This window comes from Rutidosis leptorrhynchoides, chromosome 3, assembly GCF_046630445.1.
Source record: "Rutidosis leptorrhynchoides isolate AG116_Rl617_1_P2 chromosome 3, CSIRO_AGI_Rlap_v1, whole genome shotgun sequence".
NCBI lineage: Eukaryota > Viridiplantae > Streptophyta > Magnoliopsida > Asterales > Asteraceae > Rutidosis > Rutidosis leptorrhynchoides.
Genome location: NC_092335.1, coordinates 426107569 through 426128252, shown reverse-complemented (window position 1 = coordinate 426128252; position 20684 = coordinate 426107569). Strand labels below are relative to the sequence as shown.

General features: G+C 33.6%; 1 protein-coding gene and 1 long non-coding RNA gene across 3 annotated transcripts; both read left to right on the top strand.

Moving 5' to 3' along the window:
* Positions 1-14162: 14162 nt before the first annotated feature.
* LOC139897842 (uncharacterized) lies at positions 14163-15812 on the top strand. Of its 2 annotated transcripts, XR_011776811.1 has the most exons (4): positions 14163-14620; positions 14715-15071; positions 15162-15334; positions 15679-15812. It is a non-coding gene; the product is annotated as an uncharacterized lncRNA (long non-coding RNA). The 2 variants fall into 2 exon arrangements; XR_011776810.1 differs by having other exon boundaries at positions 14163-15071.
* A 3743-nt stretch (positions 15813-19555) lies between these two features.
* LOC139897841 (cytochrome c oxidase copper chaperone 2) lies at positions 19556-19817 on the top strand. Its single transcript, XM_071880561.1, has one exon. The coding sequence runs from the start codon at positions 19565-19567 to the stop codon at positions 19811-19813; it is 249 nt and encodes an 82-aa protein (XP_071736662.1). The 5' UTR covers positions 19556-19564; the 3' UTR covers positions 19814-19817.
* The last annotated feature ends 867 nt before the right edge of the window (positions 19818-20684 follow it).

Here is a 20684-nt window from a genome sequence, read left to right as displayed (position 1 = left end):
CATCCATATTAGGGGTGTTCATAATATCCGTATCCGAATTCGCAATCCAAAAAATCCGAAAATCCGATCCAAAAATATCCGAAAAATCGGATATCCGGATTTTCGGATATCCGGATTTTCGGATACCCGAAAATTGGATATCCGATTTTTTGGATTCGGGTTTCGGATAGAGCTTTTCAAAATTTTCGGATATTCGGATATCCGAATATCCGAAAAAACATTTTAATTATTATTATTTTAATAATATTTATAAGTATACTGAGTAATTTATACGTAGTAATGGAACATGGGACATACAACTACAGTACCAAATGGGTTCCCAATGCTATTTTAGTATCCCTTAATTTATTTATTTTTATTACAGTAGTAAAATAGAGTACCAAATTATAAAACCCTAGATCGTAACTTCATCTCTTCATCTAATCGTGTCCATCTTCTTCATGTCATCTTCGTTCTTCTTCTCTCCATCCTTTATCTACTCAAGATTACAAGGTAATCTTTATCTCTCTTCTATTTAAATTCCGATTCTTTTTATTTGTTAAAGTGATATGAAGAACACTAAAGGGATGAGATCGGTTGATATAGCTCCAGTCAACAGGATCCGAATCAGTTAAAAGAATTGGAAGATCTGCAGCTGAAGATCTACTTTGATATTCTATTTTTATTTTCTTAAGCTTATGGTTTAAGTTTTATTTTGTTGATGCCTAGGTGATTCTCTTCTACCCATATGGCATGTTCCTTAATTGTATTACAGAGTATACATAATGTAAATTTCTTCATATAATATATATAATGAGATGCTGACTTGCTTAAAATAATCGGATATTCGGATAATCCGATATCCGAATCCGAAATTTCGGATATCCGAAAATCGGATATCCGAAATTTCGGATTCGGATTTCGGATGACCAAATCCACTATCCGAAATTTCGGATATCCGAAATTCGGATATCCGAAATTTTAGATATCCGGTTTTGAACACCCCTAATCCATATCCATATCCGTTGAATTAAGCGGGTTATCGGGCATCCGTTGGATGTTAAGTTCTTCTAAAAAAATTCATATTAAAAAATGAAATCATCAAAATGTTTTTAACAAAGATGTGTAATATATGTAACATATATGAAATCAATATTATCCAAATAGTTGTATCTTCGCAATCAATATTTTTGACAACATTTTAATAGTTTATAGTGTACACATATAACGATATTTAAATATATAGCATATATTTAAGTAAATATGTATATATATTTATATGTATATATGTATTTCAGGTGGTAAGTGGATATATCCGTGGATGATAAATTATCATCCATACTCGATCCACTAATTTTTCAGATCATCCATATCTATATCCATTTATCATCCGTTTAAATCATCCATATCCATCTAAATAGATCAGATCGGATGGATATCCAATGGATCGAACATCTATATTATCTATACTGTATAATAAAAGGGAGTTGACGCTGATGTCATGATATGCTTTTATGAATTGTAACGTATGCTTCTAAAGATTGTACCATATTATTTTATTTGATGATGTAATAATATTTAAAATTTAATATAAAAAGGAATAAATAAGAAAGTAAGAACTTTAACACTTAGGCCACTTGCGATCATCCGCCACCCGAATTCGCCACCAGTCGCCACCGGGTCACGGCCATAATTGGCGAACCGTTAACCGGTCAGCCAGTGTGAAATGTCCCGTTCTTATTGATTAAAAACGTTCCATATTAATTGATTTCGTTGCGAGGTTTTGACCTCTATATGAGACGTTTTTCAAAGACTGCATTCATTTTTAAAACAAACCATAACCTTTATTTCATAGATAAAGGTTTTAAAAAGCTTTACGTAGATTATCAAATAATGATAATCTAAAATATCCTGTTTACACACGACCATTACATAATGGTTTACAATACAAATATGTTACAACAAAATAAGTTTCTTGAATGCAGTTTTTACACAATATCATACAAGCATGGACTCCAAATCTCGTCCTTATTTAAGTATGCGACAGCGGAAGCTCTTAATAATCACCTGAGAATAAACATGCTTAAAACGTCAACAAAAATGTTGGTGAGTTATAAGTTTAACCTATATATATCAAATCATAATAATAGACCACAAGATTTCATATTTCAATACACGTCCCATACATAGAGATAAAAATCATTCATATGGTGAACACCTGGTAACCGACATTAACAAGATGCATATATAAGAATATCCCCATCATTCCGGGACACCCTTCGGATATGATATAAATTTCGAAGTACTAAAGCATCCGGTACTTTGGATGGGGTTTGTTAGGCCCAATAGATCTATCTTTAGGATTCACGTCAATTAGGGTGTCTGTTCCCTAATTCTTAGATTACCAGACTTAATAAAAAGGGGTATATTCGATTTCGATAATTCAACCATAGAATGTAATTTCACGTACTTGTGTCTATTTTGTAAATCATTTATAAAACCTGCATGTATTCTCATCCCAAAAATATTAGATTTTAAAAGTGGGACTATAACTCACTTTCACAGATTTTTACTTCGTCGGGAAGTAAGACTTGGCCACTGGTTGATTCATGAACCTTAAGTTCCTTGGATAAACCTACTGGAAAAGTGAAAAATGGATCTAGCTTCAACGGATCCTTGGATGGCTCGAAGTTCTTGTATTAGAATGATAACCTACTGTAAGAAACAAAGATTTCTTGAGGTTGGATGATCACCTTACAAGATTGGAAGTGAGCTAGCAAACTTGAAAGTATTCTTGATTTTATGTAACTAGAACTTGTAGAATTTATGAAGAACACTTAGAACTTGAAGATAGAACTTGAGAGAGATCAATTAGATGAAGAAAATTGAAGAATGAAAGTGTTTGTAGGTGTTTTTGGTCGTTGGTGTATGGATTAGATATAAAGGATATGTAATTTTGTTTTCATGTAAATAAGTCATGAATGATTACTCATATTTTTGTAATTTTATGAGATATTTCATGCTAGTTGCCAAATGATGGTTCCCACATGTGTTAGGTGACTCACATGGGCTGCTAAGAGCTGATCATTAGAGTGTATATACCAATAGTACATACATCTAAAAGCTGTGTATTGTACGAGTACGAATACGGGTGCATACGAGTAGAATTATTGATGAAACTGAACGAGGATGTAATTGTAAGCATTTTTGTTAAGTAGAAGTATTTTGATAAGTGTATTGAAGTCTTTAAAAAGTGTATAAATACATATTAAAACACTACATGTATATACATTTTAACTGAGTCGTTAAGTCATCGTTAGTCGTTACATGTAAGTGTTGTTTTGAAACCTTTAGGTTAACGATCTTGTTAAATGTTGTTAACCCAATGTTTATAATATCAAATGAGATTTTAAATTATTATATTATCATGATATTATCATGTATGAATATCTCTTAATATGATATATATATATATACATTAAATGTCTTTACAACGATAATCGTTACATATATGTCTCGTTTAAAAATCATTAAGTTAGTAGTCTTGTTTTTACATATGTAGTTCATTGTTAATATACTTAATGATATGTTTACTTATCATAGTATCATGTTAACTATATATATATCCATATATATGTCATCATATAGTTTTTACAAGTTTTAACGTTCGTGAATCACCGGTCAACTTGGGTGGTCAATTGTCTATATGAAACATATTTCAATTAATCAAGTCTTAACAAGTTTGATTGCTTAACATGTTGGAAACATTTAATCGTGTAAATATCAATCTCAATTAATATATATAAACATGGAAAAGTTCGGGTCACTACAGTACCTACCCGTTAAATAAATTTTGTCCCGAAATTTTAAGCTGTTGAAGGTGTTGACGAATCTTCTGGAAATAGATGCGGGTATTTCTTCTTCATCTGATCTTCACGCTCCCAGATGAACTCGGGTCCTCTATGAGCATTCCATCGAACCTTAACAATTGGTATCTTGTTTTGCTTAAGTCTTTTAACCTCACGATCCATTATTTCGACGGGTTCTTCGATGAATTGAAGTTTTTCGTTGATTTGGATTTCATCTAACGGAATAGTGAGATCTTCTTTAGCAAAACATTTCTTCAAATTCGAGACGTGAAAAGTGTTATGTACAGTCACGAGTTGTTGAGGTAACTCAAGTCGGTAAGCTACTGGTCCGACACGATCAATAATCTTGAATGGTCCAATATACCTTGGATTTAATTTCCCTCATTTACCAAATTGAACAACGCCTTTCCAAGGTGCAAATTTAAGCATGACCATCTCTCTAATTTCAAATTCTATATCTTTTCTTTTAATGTCAGCGTAGCTCTTTTGTTGACTTTGGGCGGTTTTCAACCGTTGTTGAATTTTGATGATTTTCTCGGTAGTTTCTTGTATTATCTCCGGACCCGTAATCTGTCTATCCCCCACTTCATTCCAACAAATCGGAGACCTGCACTTTCTACCATAAAGTGCCTCAAACGGCGTCATCTCAATACTAGAATGATAACTGTTGTTGTAGGAAAATTCTGCTAACGGTAGGTGTCGATCCCAACTGTTTCCGAAATCAATAACACATGCTCGTAGCATGTCTTCAAGCGTTTGTATCGTCCTTTCGCTCTGTCCATCAGTTTGTGGATGATAGGAAGTACTCATGTCTAGACGAGTTCCTAATGCTTGCTGTAATGTCTGCCAGAATCTTGAAATAAATCTGCCATCCCTATCAGAGATAATAGAGATTGGTATTCCATGTCTGGAGACGACTTCCTTCAAATACAGTCGTGCTAACTTCTCCATCTTGTCATCTTCTCTTATTGGCAGGAAGTGTGCTGATTTGGCGAGACGATCAACTATTACCCAAATAGTATCAAAACCACTTGCAGTCCTTGGCAATTTAGTGATGAAATCCATGGTAATGTTTTCCCATTTCCATTCCGGAATTTTGGGTTGTTGAAGTAGACCTGATGGTTTCTGATGCTCAGCTTTGACCTTAGAACACGTCAAACATTCTCCTACGTATTTAGCAACATCGGCTTTCATACCCGGCCACCAAAAATGTTTCTTGAGATCCTTGTACATCTTCCCCGTTCCAGGATGTATTGAGTATCTGGTTTTATGAGCTTCTCTAAGTACCATTTCTCTCATATCTCCAAATTTTGGTACCCAAATCTTTTCAGCCCTATACCGGGTTCCGTCTTCCCGAAAATTAAGATGCTTCTCCGATCCTTTGGGTATTTCATCCTTTAAATTTCCCTCTTTTAAAACTCCTTGTTGCGCCTCCTTTATTTGAGTAGTAAGGTTATTATGAATCATTATATTCATAGATTTTACTCGAATGGGTTCTCTGTCCTTCCTGCTCAAGGCATCGGCTACCACATTTGCCTTCCCCGGGTGGTAACGAATCTCAAAGTCGTAATCATTCAACAATTCAATCCACCTACGCTGCCTCATATTCAGTTGTTTCTGATTAAATATGTGTTGAAGACTTTTGTGGTCGGTATATATAATACTTTTGACCCCATATAAGTAGTGCCTCCAAGTCTTTAATGCAAAAACAACCGCGCCTAATTCCAAATCATGCGTCTTATAATTTTGTTCGTGAATCTTCAATTGTCTAGACGCATAAGCAATCACCTTCGTTCATTGCATTAATACACAACCGAGACCTTGCTTTGATGCGTCACAATAAATCACAAAATCATCATTCCCTTCAGGCAATGACAATATAGGTGCCGTAGTTAGCTTTTTCTTCAATAACTGAAACGCTTTCTCTTGTTCATCATTCCATTCAAATTTCTTCCCTTTATGCGTTAATGCAGTCAAGGGTTTTGCTATTCTGGAAAAGTCTTGGATGAACCTTCTGTAGTAACCAGCTAGTCCTAAAAACTGGCGTATGTGTTTCAGAGTTTTTGGGGTTTCCCACTTTTTAACAGTTTCTATCTTTGCCGGATCCACCTTAATACCTTCTTTGTTCACTATGTGACCGAGGAATTGAACTTCTTCCAACCAAAATACACACTTTGAAAGCTTAGCGTACAATTCTTCCTTCCTCGATACTTCTAACACCTTTCTCAAATGTTCACCGTGTTCTTGGTCATTCTTTGAGTAAATAAGTATGTCATCAATGAAAATAATGACAAACTTGTCAAGGTATGGTCCACACACTCGGTTCATAAGGTCCATGAACACAGCTGGTGCATTAGTTAAACCAAACGACATGACCATAAACTCATAATGACCGTAACGTGTTCTGAAAGCAGTCTTTGGAATATCATCTTCTTTCACCCGCATTTGATGATACCCGGAACGTAAGTCAATCTTTGAATAAACAGACGAGCCTTGTAGTTGATCAAATAAGTCGTCGATTCTCGGTAGTGGGTAGCGGTTCTTGATGGTAAGTTTGTTCAACTCTCGGTAGTCGATACACAACCTAAATGTACCATCCTTCTTCTTGACAAACAAAACAGGAGCTCCCCATGGTGATGTGCTTGGTCGAATGAAACCACGTTCTAATAGTTCTTGCAGTTGGCTTTGCAGTTCTTTCATCTCGCTGGGTGCAAGTCTGTAAGGAGCACGAGCTATTGGTGCAGCTCCTAGTACAAGATCTATTTGAAATTCAACGGATCGATGTGGGGGTAATCCCGGTAATTCTTTCGGAAATACATCGGGAAATTCTTTTGCAATGGGAACATCATTGATGCTCTTTTCTTCAGTTTGTACTTTCTCGACGTGTGCTAGAACAGCATAGCAACCTTTTCTTATTAGTTTTTGTGCCTTTAAATTACTAATAAGATGTAGCTTCGTGTTGCCCTTTTCTTCGTACACCATTAAGGGTTTTCCTTTTTCTCGTATAATGCGAATTGCATTTTTGTAACAAACGATCTCTGCTTTCACTTCTTTCAACCAGTCCATACCGATTATCACATCAAAACTCCCTAACTCTACTGGTATCAAATCAATCTTAAATGTTTCGCTAACCAGTTTAATTTCTCGATTCCGACATATATTATCTGCTGAAATTAATTTACCATTTGCTAATTCGAGTAAAAATTTACTATCCAAAGGCGTCAATGGACAACTTAATTTAGCACAAAAATCTCTACTCATATAGCTTCTATCCGCACCCGAATCAAATAAAACGTAAGCAGATTTATTGTCAATAAGAAACGTACCCGTAACAAGCTCCGGGTCTTCCTGTGCCTCTGCCGCATTAATATTGAAAACTCTTCCGCGGCCTTGTCTATTCGTGTTCTCCTGGTTCGGGCAATTTCTAATAATGTGGCCCGGTTTTCCACATTTATAACAAACTACATTGGCATAACTTGCTCCGACACTACTTGCTCCGCCATTACTCGTTCCGACACCATTTGTTCCTTTCGTTCTATTAACCCCTGGTCCGTAGACCTCACACTTCACCGCGCTATGACCATTTCTTTTACACTTGTTGCAAAATTTGGTGCAGAACCCCGAGTGATACTTTTCACACCTTTGGCATAGCTGCTTCTGATTGTTGTTGTTGTTGCGGTTATTATTGTTGTTGGGATGATTGTTGTAGATGCTGCTGTTGTTGTTGTTGTTGTTGTTGTTGTTGTTGTTGTTGTTGTTGGGCCGTTTGTTGTAGTTGCGATTGATGTTGCGATTGTTGGGATATTTGTTGCGATTATTGTTGTAATTGCTGTTGTTGTTGTATTGGTGATTCTTATCACCGTTTTCCTCCCACTTTCTTTTGACTTGCTTCACATTGGCCTCTTCAGCAGTCTGTTCTTTAATTCTTTCTTCAATCTGGTTCACTAGTTTGTGAGCCATTCTACATGCCTGTTGTATGGAGGCGGGCTCGTGTGAACTTATATCTTCTTGGATTCTTTTCGGTAATCCTTTCACAAACGCGTCGAACTTCTCTTCCTCATCTTCGAATGCTCCCGGACACAATAGGCACAATTCTGTGAATCGTCTTTCGTACGTGGTAATATCAAATCCTTGGGTTCGTAACCCTCTAAGTTCTGTCTTGAGCTTATTGACCTCGGTTCTGGGACGGTACTTCTCGTTCATCAAGTGCTTGAATGCTGACCACGGTAGTGCGTACGTATCATCTTGTCCCACTTGCTCTAGATAGGTATTCCACCATGTTAACACAGAACCTGTGAAGGTATGCGTAGCGTACTTCACTTTGTCCTCTTCAGTACACTTACTTATGGCAAACACCGATTCGACCTTCTCGGTCCACCGTTTCAATCCGATCGGTCCTTCGGTTCCATCAAATTCCAAAGGTTTGCAGGCAGTGAATTCTTTGTAGGTGCATCCTACATGATTTCCTGTACTGCTAGATCCAAGGTTATTGTTGGTATGTAGCGCAGCCTGTACTGCGGCTATGTTTGAAGCTAGAAAAGTACGGAATTCCTCTTCATTCATATTCACGGTGTGTCGAGTAGTCGGTGCCATTTCCTTCAAAATAGTCAAATGGAACAAGTTAATCATACAGAATATTAAGAGTAGTTAATAGTATTTCGTAGCATAATATGAACTCATTTATAAAAGCTTTTTCTTCATATTAGCGTTTTATAAGTTTAAATACGGGTAGTACCTACCCGTTAAGTTCATACTTAGTAGCTAATATACAATTCAACTACTACAATTCTATATGAAAAACTGATTATAATAATATTTCGCGTTCAAACTTTTACACAATATTTTACAAACTTACAATACCGCTTATTTTACATATAGCATGAAATATAGCACACAATAAATTTGATACAAGATGGTTGTGAAGATAATTCTAGCTAGTACACAAGTCGTTCAGCAAAGGCAATAAAGACACTTAATTCATACGTCCAGAAACAAGTCATGCATTCTAGTTTTACTAGGATTACTTCCCATCCTTGGTCTTGTGGAACATAACCGTTATGGCCGTTGATAAGACAGCGTGTTGTAACATCGTCAAAGGGACGAGGGTTACGTAATGACCAACAGTCTCGTAATAACCTAAAAACCTCATTTCTTACCCCAATTACCGACTCCGTCACTTGGGGGAACGTTTTGTTTAATAGTTGTAGCCCGATGTTCTTGTTCTCACTTTGGTGAGAAGCGAACATTACTAATCCGTAAGCATAACATGCTTCTTTATGTTGCATGTTAGCCGCTTTTTCTAAATCATGAAGTCCTATATTCGGATACATTGAGTCAAAATAATTTCTTAACCTGTTGCGTAAAATAGCATTTGGGTTCCCCGCAATATATGCGTCAAAGTAAACACATCGTAACTTATGGGTTTCCTAATGTGATATCCCCCATCTTTCAAACGAAAGTCTCTTATAAACCAAGACATTCTTGGAACGTTCTTCGAATGTCTTACAAACTGATTTCGCCGTAAATAGTTGTGCCGAAGAATTCTGACCGACTCTAGACAAGATTTCATCAATCATGTCTCCGGGTAGGTCTCTTAAAATATTGGGTTGTCTATCCATTTTGTGTTTTTATACTGTAAAATAGACAAGAGTTAGATTCATAAAAAAAATACTTATTAATACAAGCAATTTTTACATATATCATAAAGCATAAGCACACTATATTACATATATTACACCACACGAATATAACTATCTTATTCTGACTCGCTCGTTTCTTCTTCTTCAGTTTTGGTTCGTTTTGCCAAGTTTCTAGGGATATATGATGTTCCCCTAATACGAGCTGTCGTTTTCCACAACGGTTTAGAAAAACCAGGTGGTTTAGAGGTTCCCGGGTCATTGTTACAACTTAAGGGCTTCGGGGGTTGACGATACATATAAAGTTCATCGGGGTTGGAATTAGATTTCTCTATTTTTATGCCCTTTCCCTTATTATTTTCTTTTGCCTTTTTAAATTCAGTTGGGATAATTTCTATAACATCATCGGAATTCTCGTCGGAATCCGATTCATCAGAGAATTGGTAATCCTCCCAATATTTTGCTTCCTTGGCGGAAACACCATTGACCATAATTAACCTTGGTCGGTTGGTTGAGGATTTTCTTTTACTTAACCGTTTTATTATTTCCCCCACCGGTTCTATTTCTTCATCCGGTTCCGATTCTTCTTCCGGTTCCGATTCTTCTTCCGGTTCCGACTCTTCTTCCGGTTCCTCTTCGGGAACTTGTGAATCAGTCCACGAATCATTCCAATTTACATTTGACTCTTCATTATTATTAGGTGAGTCAATGGGACTTGTTCTAGAGGTAGACATCTATCACATAATATCAAACGCGTTAAGAGATTAATATATCACATAATATTCACATGTTAAAAATATATAGTTTCCAACAAAATTTGTTAAGCAATCATTTTTCAAGTAAACACGATCGAAGTCCAGACTCACTAATGCATCCTAACAAACTCGATAAGACACACTAATGCAAAATTCTGGTTCTCTAAGACCAACGCTCGGATACCAACTGAAATGTCCCGTTCTTATTGATTAAAAACGTTCCATATTAATTGATTTAGTTGCGAGGTTTTGACCTCTATATGAGACGTTTTTCAAAGACTGCATTCATTTTTAAAACAAACCATAACCTTTATTTCATAGATAAAGGTTTTAAAAAGCTTTACGTAGATTATCAAATAATGATAATCTAAAATATCCTGTTTACACACGACCATTACATAATGGTTTACAATACAAATATGTTACAGCAAAATAAGTTTCTTGAATGCAGTTTTTACACAATATCATACAAGCATGGACTCCAAATCTCGTCCTTATTTAAGTATGCGACAGCGGAAGCTCTTAATAATCACCTGAGAATAAACATGCTTAAAACATCAACAAAAATGTTGGTGAGTTATAGGTTTAACCTATATATATCAAATCATAATAATAGACCACAAGATTTCATATTTCAATACACATCCCATACATAGAGATAAAAATCATTCATATGGTGAACACCTGGTAACCGACATTAACAAGATGCATATATAAGAATATCCCCATCATTCCGGGACACCCTTCGGATATGATATAAATTTCGAAGTACTAAAGCATCCGGTACTTTGGATGGGGTTTGTTAGGCCCAACAGATCTATCTTTAGGATTCGCGTCAATTAGGGTGTCTGTTCCCTAATTCTTAGATTACCAGACTTAATAAAAAGGGGTATATTCGATTTCGATAATTCAACCATAGAATGTAATTTCACGTACTTGTGTCTATTTTGTAAATCATTTATAAAACCTGCATGTATTCTCATCCCAAAAATATTAGATTTTAAAAGTGGGACTATAACTCACTTTCACAGATTTTTACTTCGTCGGGAAGTAAGACTTGGCCACTGGTTGATTCATGAACCTTAAGTTCCTTGGATAAACCTACTGGAAAAGTGAAAAATGGATCTAGCTTCAACGGATCCTTGGATGGCTCGAAGTTCTTGTATTAGAATGATAACCTACTGTAAGAAACAAAGATTTCTTGAGGTTGGATGATCACCTTACAAGATTGGAAGTGAGCTAGCAAACTTGAAAGTATTCTTGATTTTATGTAACTAGAACTTGTAGAATTTATGAAGAACACTTAGAACTTGAAGATAGAACTTGAGAGAGATCAATTAGATGAAGAAAATTGAAGAATGAAAGTGTTTGTAGGTGTTTTTGGTCGTTGGTGTATGGATTAGATATAAAGGATATGTAATTTTGTTTTCATGTAAATAAGTCATGAATGATTACTCATATTTTTGTAATTTTATGAGATATTTTATGCTAGTTGCCAAATGATGGTTCCCACATGTGTTAGGTGACTCACATGGGCTGCTAAGAGCTGATCATTAGAGTGTATATACCAATAGTACATACATCTAAAAGCTGTGTATTGTACGAGTACGAATACGGGTGTATACGAGTAGAATTGTTGATGAAACTGAACGAGGATGTAATTGTAAGCATTTTTGTTAAGTAGAAGTATTTTGATAAGTGTATTGAAGTCTTTAAAAAGTGTATAAATACATATTAAAACACTACATGTATATACATTTTAACTGAGTCGTTAAGTCATCGTTATTTGTTACATGTAAGTGTTGTTTTGAAACCTTTAGGTTAACGATCTTGTTAAATGTTGTTAACCCAATGTTTATAATATCAAATGAGATTTTAAATTATTATATTATCATGATATTATCATGTATGAATATCTCTTAATATGATATATATACATTAAATATCTTTACAACGATAATCGTTACATATATGTCTCGTTTAAAAATCATTAAGTTAGTAGTCTTGTTTTTACATATGTAGTTCATTGTTAATATACTTAATGATATGTTTACTTATCATAGTATCATGTTAACTATATATATATCCATATATATGTCATCATATAGTTTTTACAAGTTTTAACGTTCGTGAATCACCGGTCAACTTGGGTGGTCAATTGTCTATATGAAACATATTTCAATTAATCAAGTCTTAACAAGTTTGATTGCTTAACATGTTGGAAACATTTAATCATGTAAATATCAATCTCAATTAATATATATAAACATGGAAAAGTTCGGGTCACTACACAGTGGGTCCTGCAACATGAGTAACGGATCAAAAGTGGGGCCCGGTGAATTTGTTTTCTTTCTCCAACGACTATTTTGTTTTTTTTCTTTTAAACCACTAATACAATACATCTTCTCTCTATATATACCCACACTTTTCACAACAAAAACATACACTCTCATCCCATTATTTACCCAACACTCTCATCTTCAATTCATATTGCACAAAAACATAAAAAATTCAAATGGATTTGGAAGATTTATTAAATTTTCAGAGCGAGAGCGAGGAGAGCGTGACGGATAGTGATAACGCAGAGTCCGATTCCGATGAAGATTTAATTCAAAACGGTTACAACGCGCTTAACTTACTCGATTCGTTTGATGCAATGGACGAAGAAGATGAAGCTCAAAATTCTCGTAGAATTATTAAAGACGCCGGTAACAAAAAGATCGGATTGATACCGTTAATCGTTTGTACAACGACTATTTCTCGGATAATCCAACATTTTCGGGTGATTATGTTCGAAATCGATACCGAATGAGTAAGTCATTGTTTATTTGTATTGGTCATGCTATTCTATCATATGATTCTCAACCGAAACAATTAGCGTTATTTATTGTGTTATTTTTATTTATGTGTTGTCTTTTATTTTTTTAATAATGTAATGTTTTTAATTTTTTGGTAATGTAATGTTTTTATTTTATTTAATAAAATGTTATTTGTATTTATTTATGGTATCTAAATAATTATTATAAATTAGTTAAAGTTTGAAATAGAGTGTATAATAGTGAGTGTTTAGTGAAAAGAATGTGAAAAAAATGTTAAAGTGTTTGTGCTGATGTGGCGCTAATGTGACAGAGAAAATGTATGTTAAATTGTACATCATTGTCTGTGGCCCTAACATTTCCAACATCAACATAATTAATCATAATTAAAAGATGCACGCTTGCTTATTTCTAAGATTATTACATTTATCTTTTTCAAAACCCTTCCTTCTCCCATACATTTTAGATTCAGGGTAAATAAAGATTGTAATCTGAGATAACAGTTAATACTTCTAATGCCTCAATTCTTTTTATTTTCTATTAAGTGTTTCTTCTTTTTTTTTTTTTTTTTCTCTTTAACAGTTACTTGATTATTTGATTATACGGTTTACATCCGTGAATTTGTAATTAGGACTTTACAATTAATCTTATCTTTGATCTTTGGTTAATAATCTCATTTAACTTCTTCTGATTTGGTTATTTTAGGATTATAAATCTTAGTTGCTTTTATTTACTAGATAGAGTTATGATTTGTATATAATATTATGTAACTATATGTTTTGTAGATACTCTTCGTTAGGGTTTTGATTTTTTTTTTTTTTAAATTTATGGTTGTTTTTTAAATGTTTGGAACATATTTCAAATTGATTATGATCGCAAAACAGGTTATTACTGACATTTTGATATTGTAGGCATACCATTTGAAGTCTACATTCCAGATGGATATGATCAATATGAATGAACATGTGTTTTTTTTTTATGTATATACTGTAGTTGAGTAATTTCACTCTACTTGCATATTGACATGTTATTTTTCATGTAGTTTTGAAGATTGCAATGTTGACTCAAATTAGTTGTTCAATCTCATTAGTTTTAGAACATGTTAGTTCCCCTGTTTTTTTTTCTTTCAATCTCATTAGTAAGTTTAAATATTTTTAAATGCTAAAATGATATATTATGTTGGTACTTTTTCAGAGTGTTTTTGTATATTAATGTAGGTGGAGCATAATTGTTTGATAAATCAGTTCTTCATATGTTTTTTAGTGGCTATGCTTTTGGGTATCTCCTCTCTCCTCTATACATTAAAAGAGGGTAATTATTAGCTAATATATATTTCTAAAACCCTTTGAATGACCCTTGGATCAAATATTTACATCACTATACCCCTTCATCTAATGGCTATTAATCATCTATCTTAAATATTAGCTAATAAATCAAAAAACCTTGCATTAATATAATGTAATAATTATTTAAACTATCAATTATGTAAAATGAGTTTGTCAGAATACGGTTGCTTCAAGTTTTTGCCTTCAATGGTGGCAGAAATATGTTACGTTTCTTTCAAGGTTTATTCTTAAATCATCTCATCGACGGGTAAGATTTGACATTCACATCTTGACTAATTTAGGTTCTTTATCTTCCATGTTGTGCATGGTCCAGATTTTCGAAAGTGGATAGTTTGGAAGTGTCTCTAAAAGGTGTTTATTTAAGTTGTTGCTGGTTCATAATCATGAAAGTGTAAATAGGTGCAGATGGAAGTAGTTGCCTTTAATCTACATTGAATTTGCTTGTGGTTCAGATCAACACAAGGTATATCAATAGCATTTCATAGATAACGATATCGGTTTTACATTACCTTTTATGGGTTAGATTTGATAATGTTATTTTAATTTAATTACCTTATTACAATACTGTAAAAAATGTGTGCTACTAATGTGTTTATGATATCGATTTTGCAGAATAAAATTTTAATCAAAACTTGAGATAACGATATCGGTTTTACATTACCTTTTATGGGTTAGCGGTCCCTTATATCTTACTGATATCCAAGTCATTTTCTTATACTCATTTCATATCAGCTCATAATGTGTAAATATATATTGGCAGCCAAATCATGGGCGGAGTGGTCAATTCATATTCAAATGTCACATTATTAGCTATGTTCTCAACGGTAGATTCCAGCTTATTCGTCTTCAATATGATGAGAACGAGCCATTCACCTATATATGTGACTCGCATGAGGTTTGACCAAATCCAAGAGATTTCATATTCTTAATAAGGTTGATTTTCTAAACTATAGTGTTTATTTATTAATGGAAGTTTGGGTTTACCTTATCTCAAATGTGGTCAGATAAACAAATTTGGTTAAAAGGAGCTTGAAAAATGGGTCTAATATGTGAAACGGGTTGAAAGTTGTCCAAATTTAGTTATTAGATGTAAATTTCATTAATACCCATGTATAGTAGTTCAATTTTCTTCAGAGGTGTTTATTACTATATCATGTACATAATTATAATCATAATGTGTCTCCAAGGAGGTTATTCGTATTTGCGTAATCACGGATTAGTGACATGATCAAATCGTTTGATTTATGACTTGTTATTTTTTCCCTTTTTATCTGCAGTTTTAAGAGATTTTCCGACCTACCAATATACCATTGCGAGGAAGACACTTATATGAATGAGTTGCGCGTGTCGTGTTATTTTAAAAAGAAAGTATTATGCTAATTGCTTCTTATAATGTTTATGGTCTGGAATCTTATAAACATGTTTATGGTCTGGAATCTTATAAACATGTTTATGGTATATGAGTTGTGCTTATACTTTCAATACATATGATACTCCTCCAGCGTTGTTCTCAAAGGCCACCTATTTGTAAGGATGACCGTGGTATCAGGGTCGACGTGGTTGGCGGGGAACCATATATACGTAATACGTAGCCACCATTATAATAATACAGTATCCTCTCATCTTATATCTATGATGCTCTATTTTCCTAATCTTTTCATGTTAGCCCCCGTATACTTGCGCACACATAACACAAAGGTTGTAATGAAATTCAAGTTATATGAAAGGGAGATGACTTTGGCATTTACAAAATTAATTTGTAGGAGATGGAAATTTTCTGTTAACTTTTAAGCCATTTGAAACTTTAATTTTGGCTCTCCCGTTTTCATTTTTTATGAAATCCAATAGTAAAGATTGACCTATAGACTAGATGTACAAGTTTTAATTAGATTGTAACCCACAAAACCATAATCAACTTATTACTTAGGTGACATGGTAATCTCAAACTATGTGTATTTGTATATGACTATTTTGGATGATTTAATAAGACATATGAGTACTCTTATTACAGATAGGTGGAATTCTATATTTTTTACGTTGGGGAAGGTGTCACAAGATTTTTTGAGCATAGTTGTTCTCTTTATGATTCTAACCAATGTGCAACTTCAAGTAAACAAATATTTCAAGCCATAAACGAGTGATTATAATATATATGTTTGAAGATTTCGATTCTCCTTTTGTTTGTCTATAAAATTCATTGCATACTATTTAATTATAGATCATACATATTACTCAATTATAAAAAGGATTTTTTACATAACTCGCGAATTTGAGGGTTTTAAGCTAATAAATATATTATAGTATTACCTAATTGCGAATACGACCTTCGTGTCTGTATTTTTCTGTCTTCTACAAGCGAATACGTCCTCAGTTTTTGAATTTTGTTGCATATCCCCTAGGATTATATGATTTGTGTTCCAACTGAACGAGGTGACTTGGTGAGTTAGGTAGCTGTCAAAAATTAATTTTGGTCAGATTGTATACTAACTATATCTGGTAAACAGGTCAGGCAGGGTCGATTTGGGTAACGGGTCAAAATTACTATGGGTTGAAATGGGTCAGGCAGGGTCGGTTTGGGTAACAGGTCAAAACGGCTATGGGTAACAGGTCAAAACGGCTATGGCAAAGGCGAATCCACGGGTTGATTTTCAGGTTCGTATATTGAGATCATTGTTTCCTCTGTTTTGTTAGTACTTAACAAAATCCTCATTTCGTCTATTTAATAAGGGTAATTGGTATCTGTTACTATTAAGGTGAGTTATGTTTACCAATCTTTACCGGCATATTATAGACTGTAAGATGATTGTTAAGTTCAATTGTTCGTACAACAATTCCAAAGTGCTAAGTTGGTTGGTTTGTGTTTTTTGGAAGCAAGGGTGATTGTCTTGTAAGAGGCTCATGGGTACTTGCAAGATTAACGACAAGGATTTCTCGATGGGTCATCTTTTCCGAGTGGAATAATTTGTAGTTTTAACTTTCGGTGTGTCTGTATTGTTATTACATTCCATCTTGTATAACCCATTTGGGCTTGGGTGATGTATGTGTTTGTTGAAAGATGCAAATATCTGTGCAACTTACAATGATATTTACAAGAAAAGTTTTAATTACAATAGTTTCGCTATCTAAAATACCATGAAATAATGACATGCAACTTAGCAAGGGAGCCATTATATATGGTTACCATGGTAGTGAAGGTCAAAGCTAAATCTATCATTTGGTATTCTCAGGAAAAGCATCTTCAAGAAGGATTGGAGAAAGTGTTTTGGATTTAGTCACGATTGCAAAAAGAATGACTATGTGATTAGTTTTGTTTGAGAGTTAGGGTTTAATAATTATGTATGGTTCGATACAATCAAAATATTTAATAATTATATGTGGTTCGATACAATCAAAATTGGCTCTTTATCGAATGTGGGTGTTAATGTTGTATGAGTATTGGTTATATTATGCACGGCTAACTATTAGGAAAATTTTGTTACTCTTGGTATTTTTAAGTCCGTTACTTTATTTTGAACATGATGATGTGTATTAATTATCTCATATCAATTATATTGTATTAATGTTGTAATTTTCATAAACTTAACTCTGTTAATTGTCTTAGAATATCATCATCCATGAATCCCGCGAAATTGCGGGTCTTTAACTAGTTGATGATGAAAATGATTCCAATCTCTTCAAATGTGGTCATAAGGTGTCCGAATAAATTTGAATTGTTAAAGTAGTTAATAAAGCTTTAAGCTTTTCATTTCAAAGGATATCTTCTCATTTCATTCCTTTAACTTGATCATGTTTTGAATATATTTTACTAGATCATTAAGTCACTGACTTTCTATTGCACCTGATGCTGAAACTTTTACGACCATATTGAGATAATGGTCGCTTGATGCTGAAACTTTCTATTAAGTCGCTTGATTGAAGTTTACTAATTGTATAATAAACTGGTGACAGTGAAGTCTGGAATCAAGGTGTAATATTGCTAATCTGGTCAGATGGATGAACTCATGGATTGTAAAGTTTAAAATCAAGTGAAGTTAATTATGACTTTGTTAATCATGAAGAGCTTTACAACATTGTGCTTCAAGAATTTATGGAGGTCATACACATTGTCAATTTGATAGGCCGTAATTTTATATATTCATAGTTTGATTAGTTATTTGATGTTTTATCTTCCTCAACTTTAGACAACTCGACTTTTGTAATGCAACTTATGAGGATGGTATGTAAACCAATCTGAAAGCAGGTAGATGTACATTTTTCTTTACTTAAAACATATAAGGTTGTTTTCTAAATTAGGATTGGATAAACAAGAACCATAACTCTCAAAGTTTAATTAGGTTCTCAAATTGATATGATATAAGATTTCACAAACTATTTTGATAAGTGATAAGTGTTACAGGATGTTGATTAAGATATGTTTCTTTAATCTTATTGCTCATATTAAGGGTGGCTAAATGGGTGGGTTATAGAGGTTTTGTTTGTGAAACTGATGGTGTCTCCACAATCTTAACATAATCTTAACAAAAAGTTTATGAAAGAATGTTGTGGTATTCACTTGTGATTCTTAAATATATTTTTTTCTAAAGTTATTCACACTTCTATCTATACTATTATGCTTATTATATAAATTTTATTAAATTAAATACTATTTAAATTTAAATTTAGTATTTTTTTTTATATCAAATTCGTATTTTCACGATCATTAAACTAGTCCATTTCGAGTACAACAAGCACACCCGAAAAGTAAAACCCATTTATGAAATGGACAACTTGATTATCCAACGTGGCAGGTATACTATAAAAGAACATGTAAATGTAATTAACACTCTTCCGCGTGGCACCTTTTTGGCTTTCTTTCTTCTTTGTTTTATGCGGCGTTCAAACCCAACACGTTATTAATATTTCGCCCTAAAACCTCAAAATTTCATAATCACATCGTTAAATTCACAATTCCTACAATTCTCTGCTTCAAATCGATCAGGTACGCCACTTCAATCATCTTTAATTTTACATATCCTCTCATATTATTAGAGTTTTATAAATATTATAAATAATAAATGATTACTGTACCATTTGGGGTTTTATTTTCTAGTTCTAGGGTTTAAGCTTTTTTCTTATTTGACATATTATAACTGTATAATTGTAATTATTCAGGAATCAGTAAACATGAGTGGGTTACAGGCACAGGATTTCTCTACTTCTTTAAGAATAACCAAAGCACCAAAAGAACAACAAGAGTCAAATGTTAGTGTGACGTCATCCTCTGAAACAAAGCCAAAGAAGAAAATATGCTGTGCTTGCCCTGATACTAAGAAGCTGAGGGATGAATGTATTGTCGAACACGGTGAATCGGCTTGCGCGAAATGGATCGAAGCTCATCGTTTATGTCTTCGTTCTGAAGGATTCAATGTATGAGAATTGGAACAAGGATATTTCACTTTTCTTGTTTTTTAGTTTATAGGGTATATCAAATTGAGAATAAATGAATTTTGATGGTTTACTTTATTGGAGCTAAGGCGGTTGAACCTTGATTTATTATGTCGTTGTTCAGTTTTCGATATTGATTGAATGTTAAATAATAACTACAGATTTTGAAATGTGGTACTATTGAGTTCCCATTGTCTTGTATGTATTTGTTTTAGTGAGTTTGCATGTGCAGGTGGTGTAAATGCAGTTGATGTCACACTTGCCGTTGTTGTCGTCGTCCTCATAAGATGAAATAGCGCTTCACAACAGGTGCAAAATTTAAAACTTGTAGCTTGCAGTTAGTTTATCTTGTGTGTTTAATACTTGCTTATGTTATATGGAGTACTAATAATTTTTAAATAGTTGTATAGAGATAGTGGTATCCGTAGTTAGTATATATCTACATGGCAGAGGTTTTTTCTTGTTTGTGGCTATTATTAGGTATTATTTAACGAACTTTTAGTTTAATGCATAGTTATACAACAATACGTAGCTTTAAACTTTTGTAGTATTTAGTATATAGAGGTCTCTGTGGATGAATATTTAACTATGTTGCAGCGTTGCTGATATCACTTATATTCGAGCTATACACAAAGACGTTGCAATTGTTTCAGATTATTGTTTCAGATATAAATCTATTTTTTGTGCAATAGGCACAGCTGTTCTAAAGGTCTTAGCAGTTACGCTTTGCATATAAAATAGAGTAACCACTTGCATAAAACAAGATCTATTTATGTCACATCAATAAGTGTTGTCATATAATCTTCAACCAGGTTGCAGATACATGATCATCATACACAGACACGACCTAATCCAACCT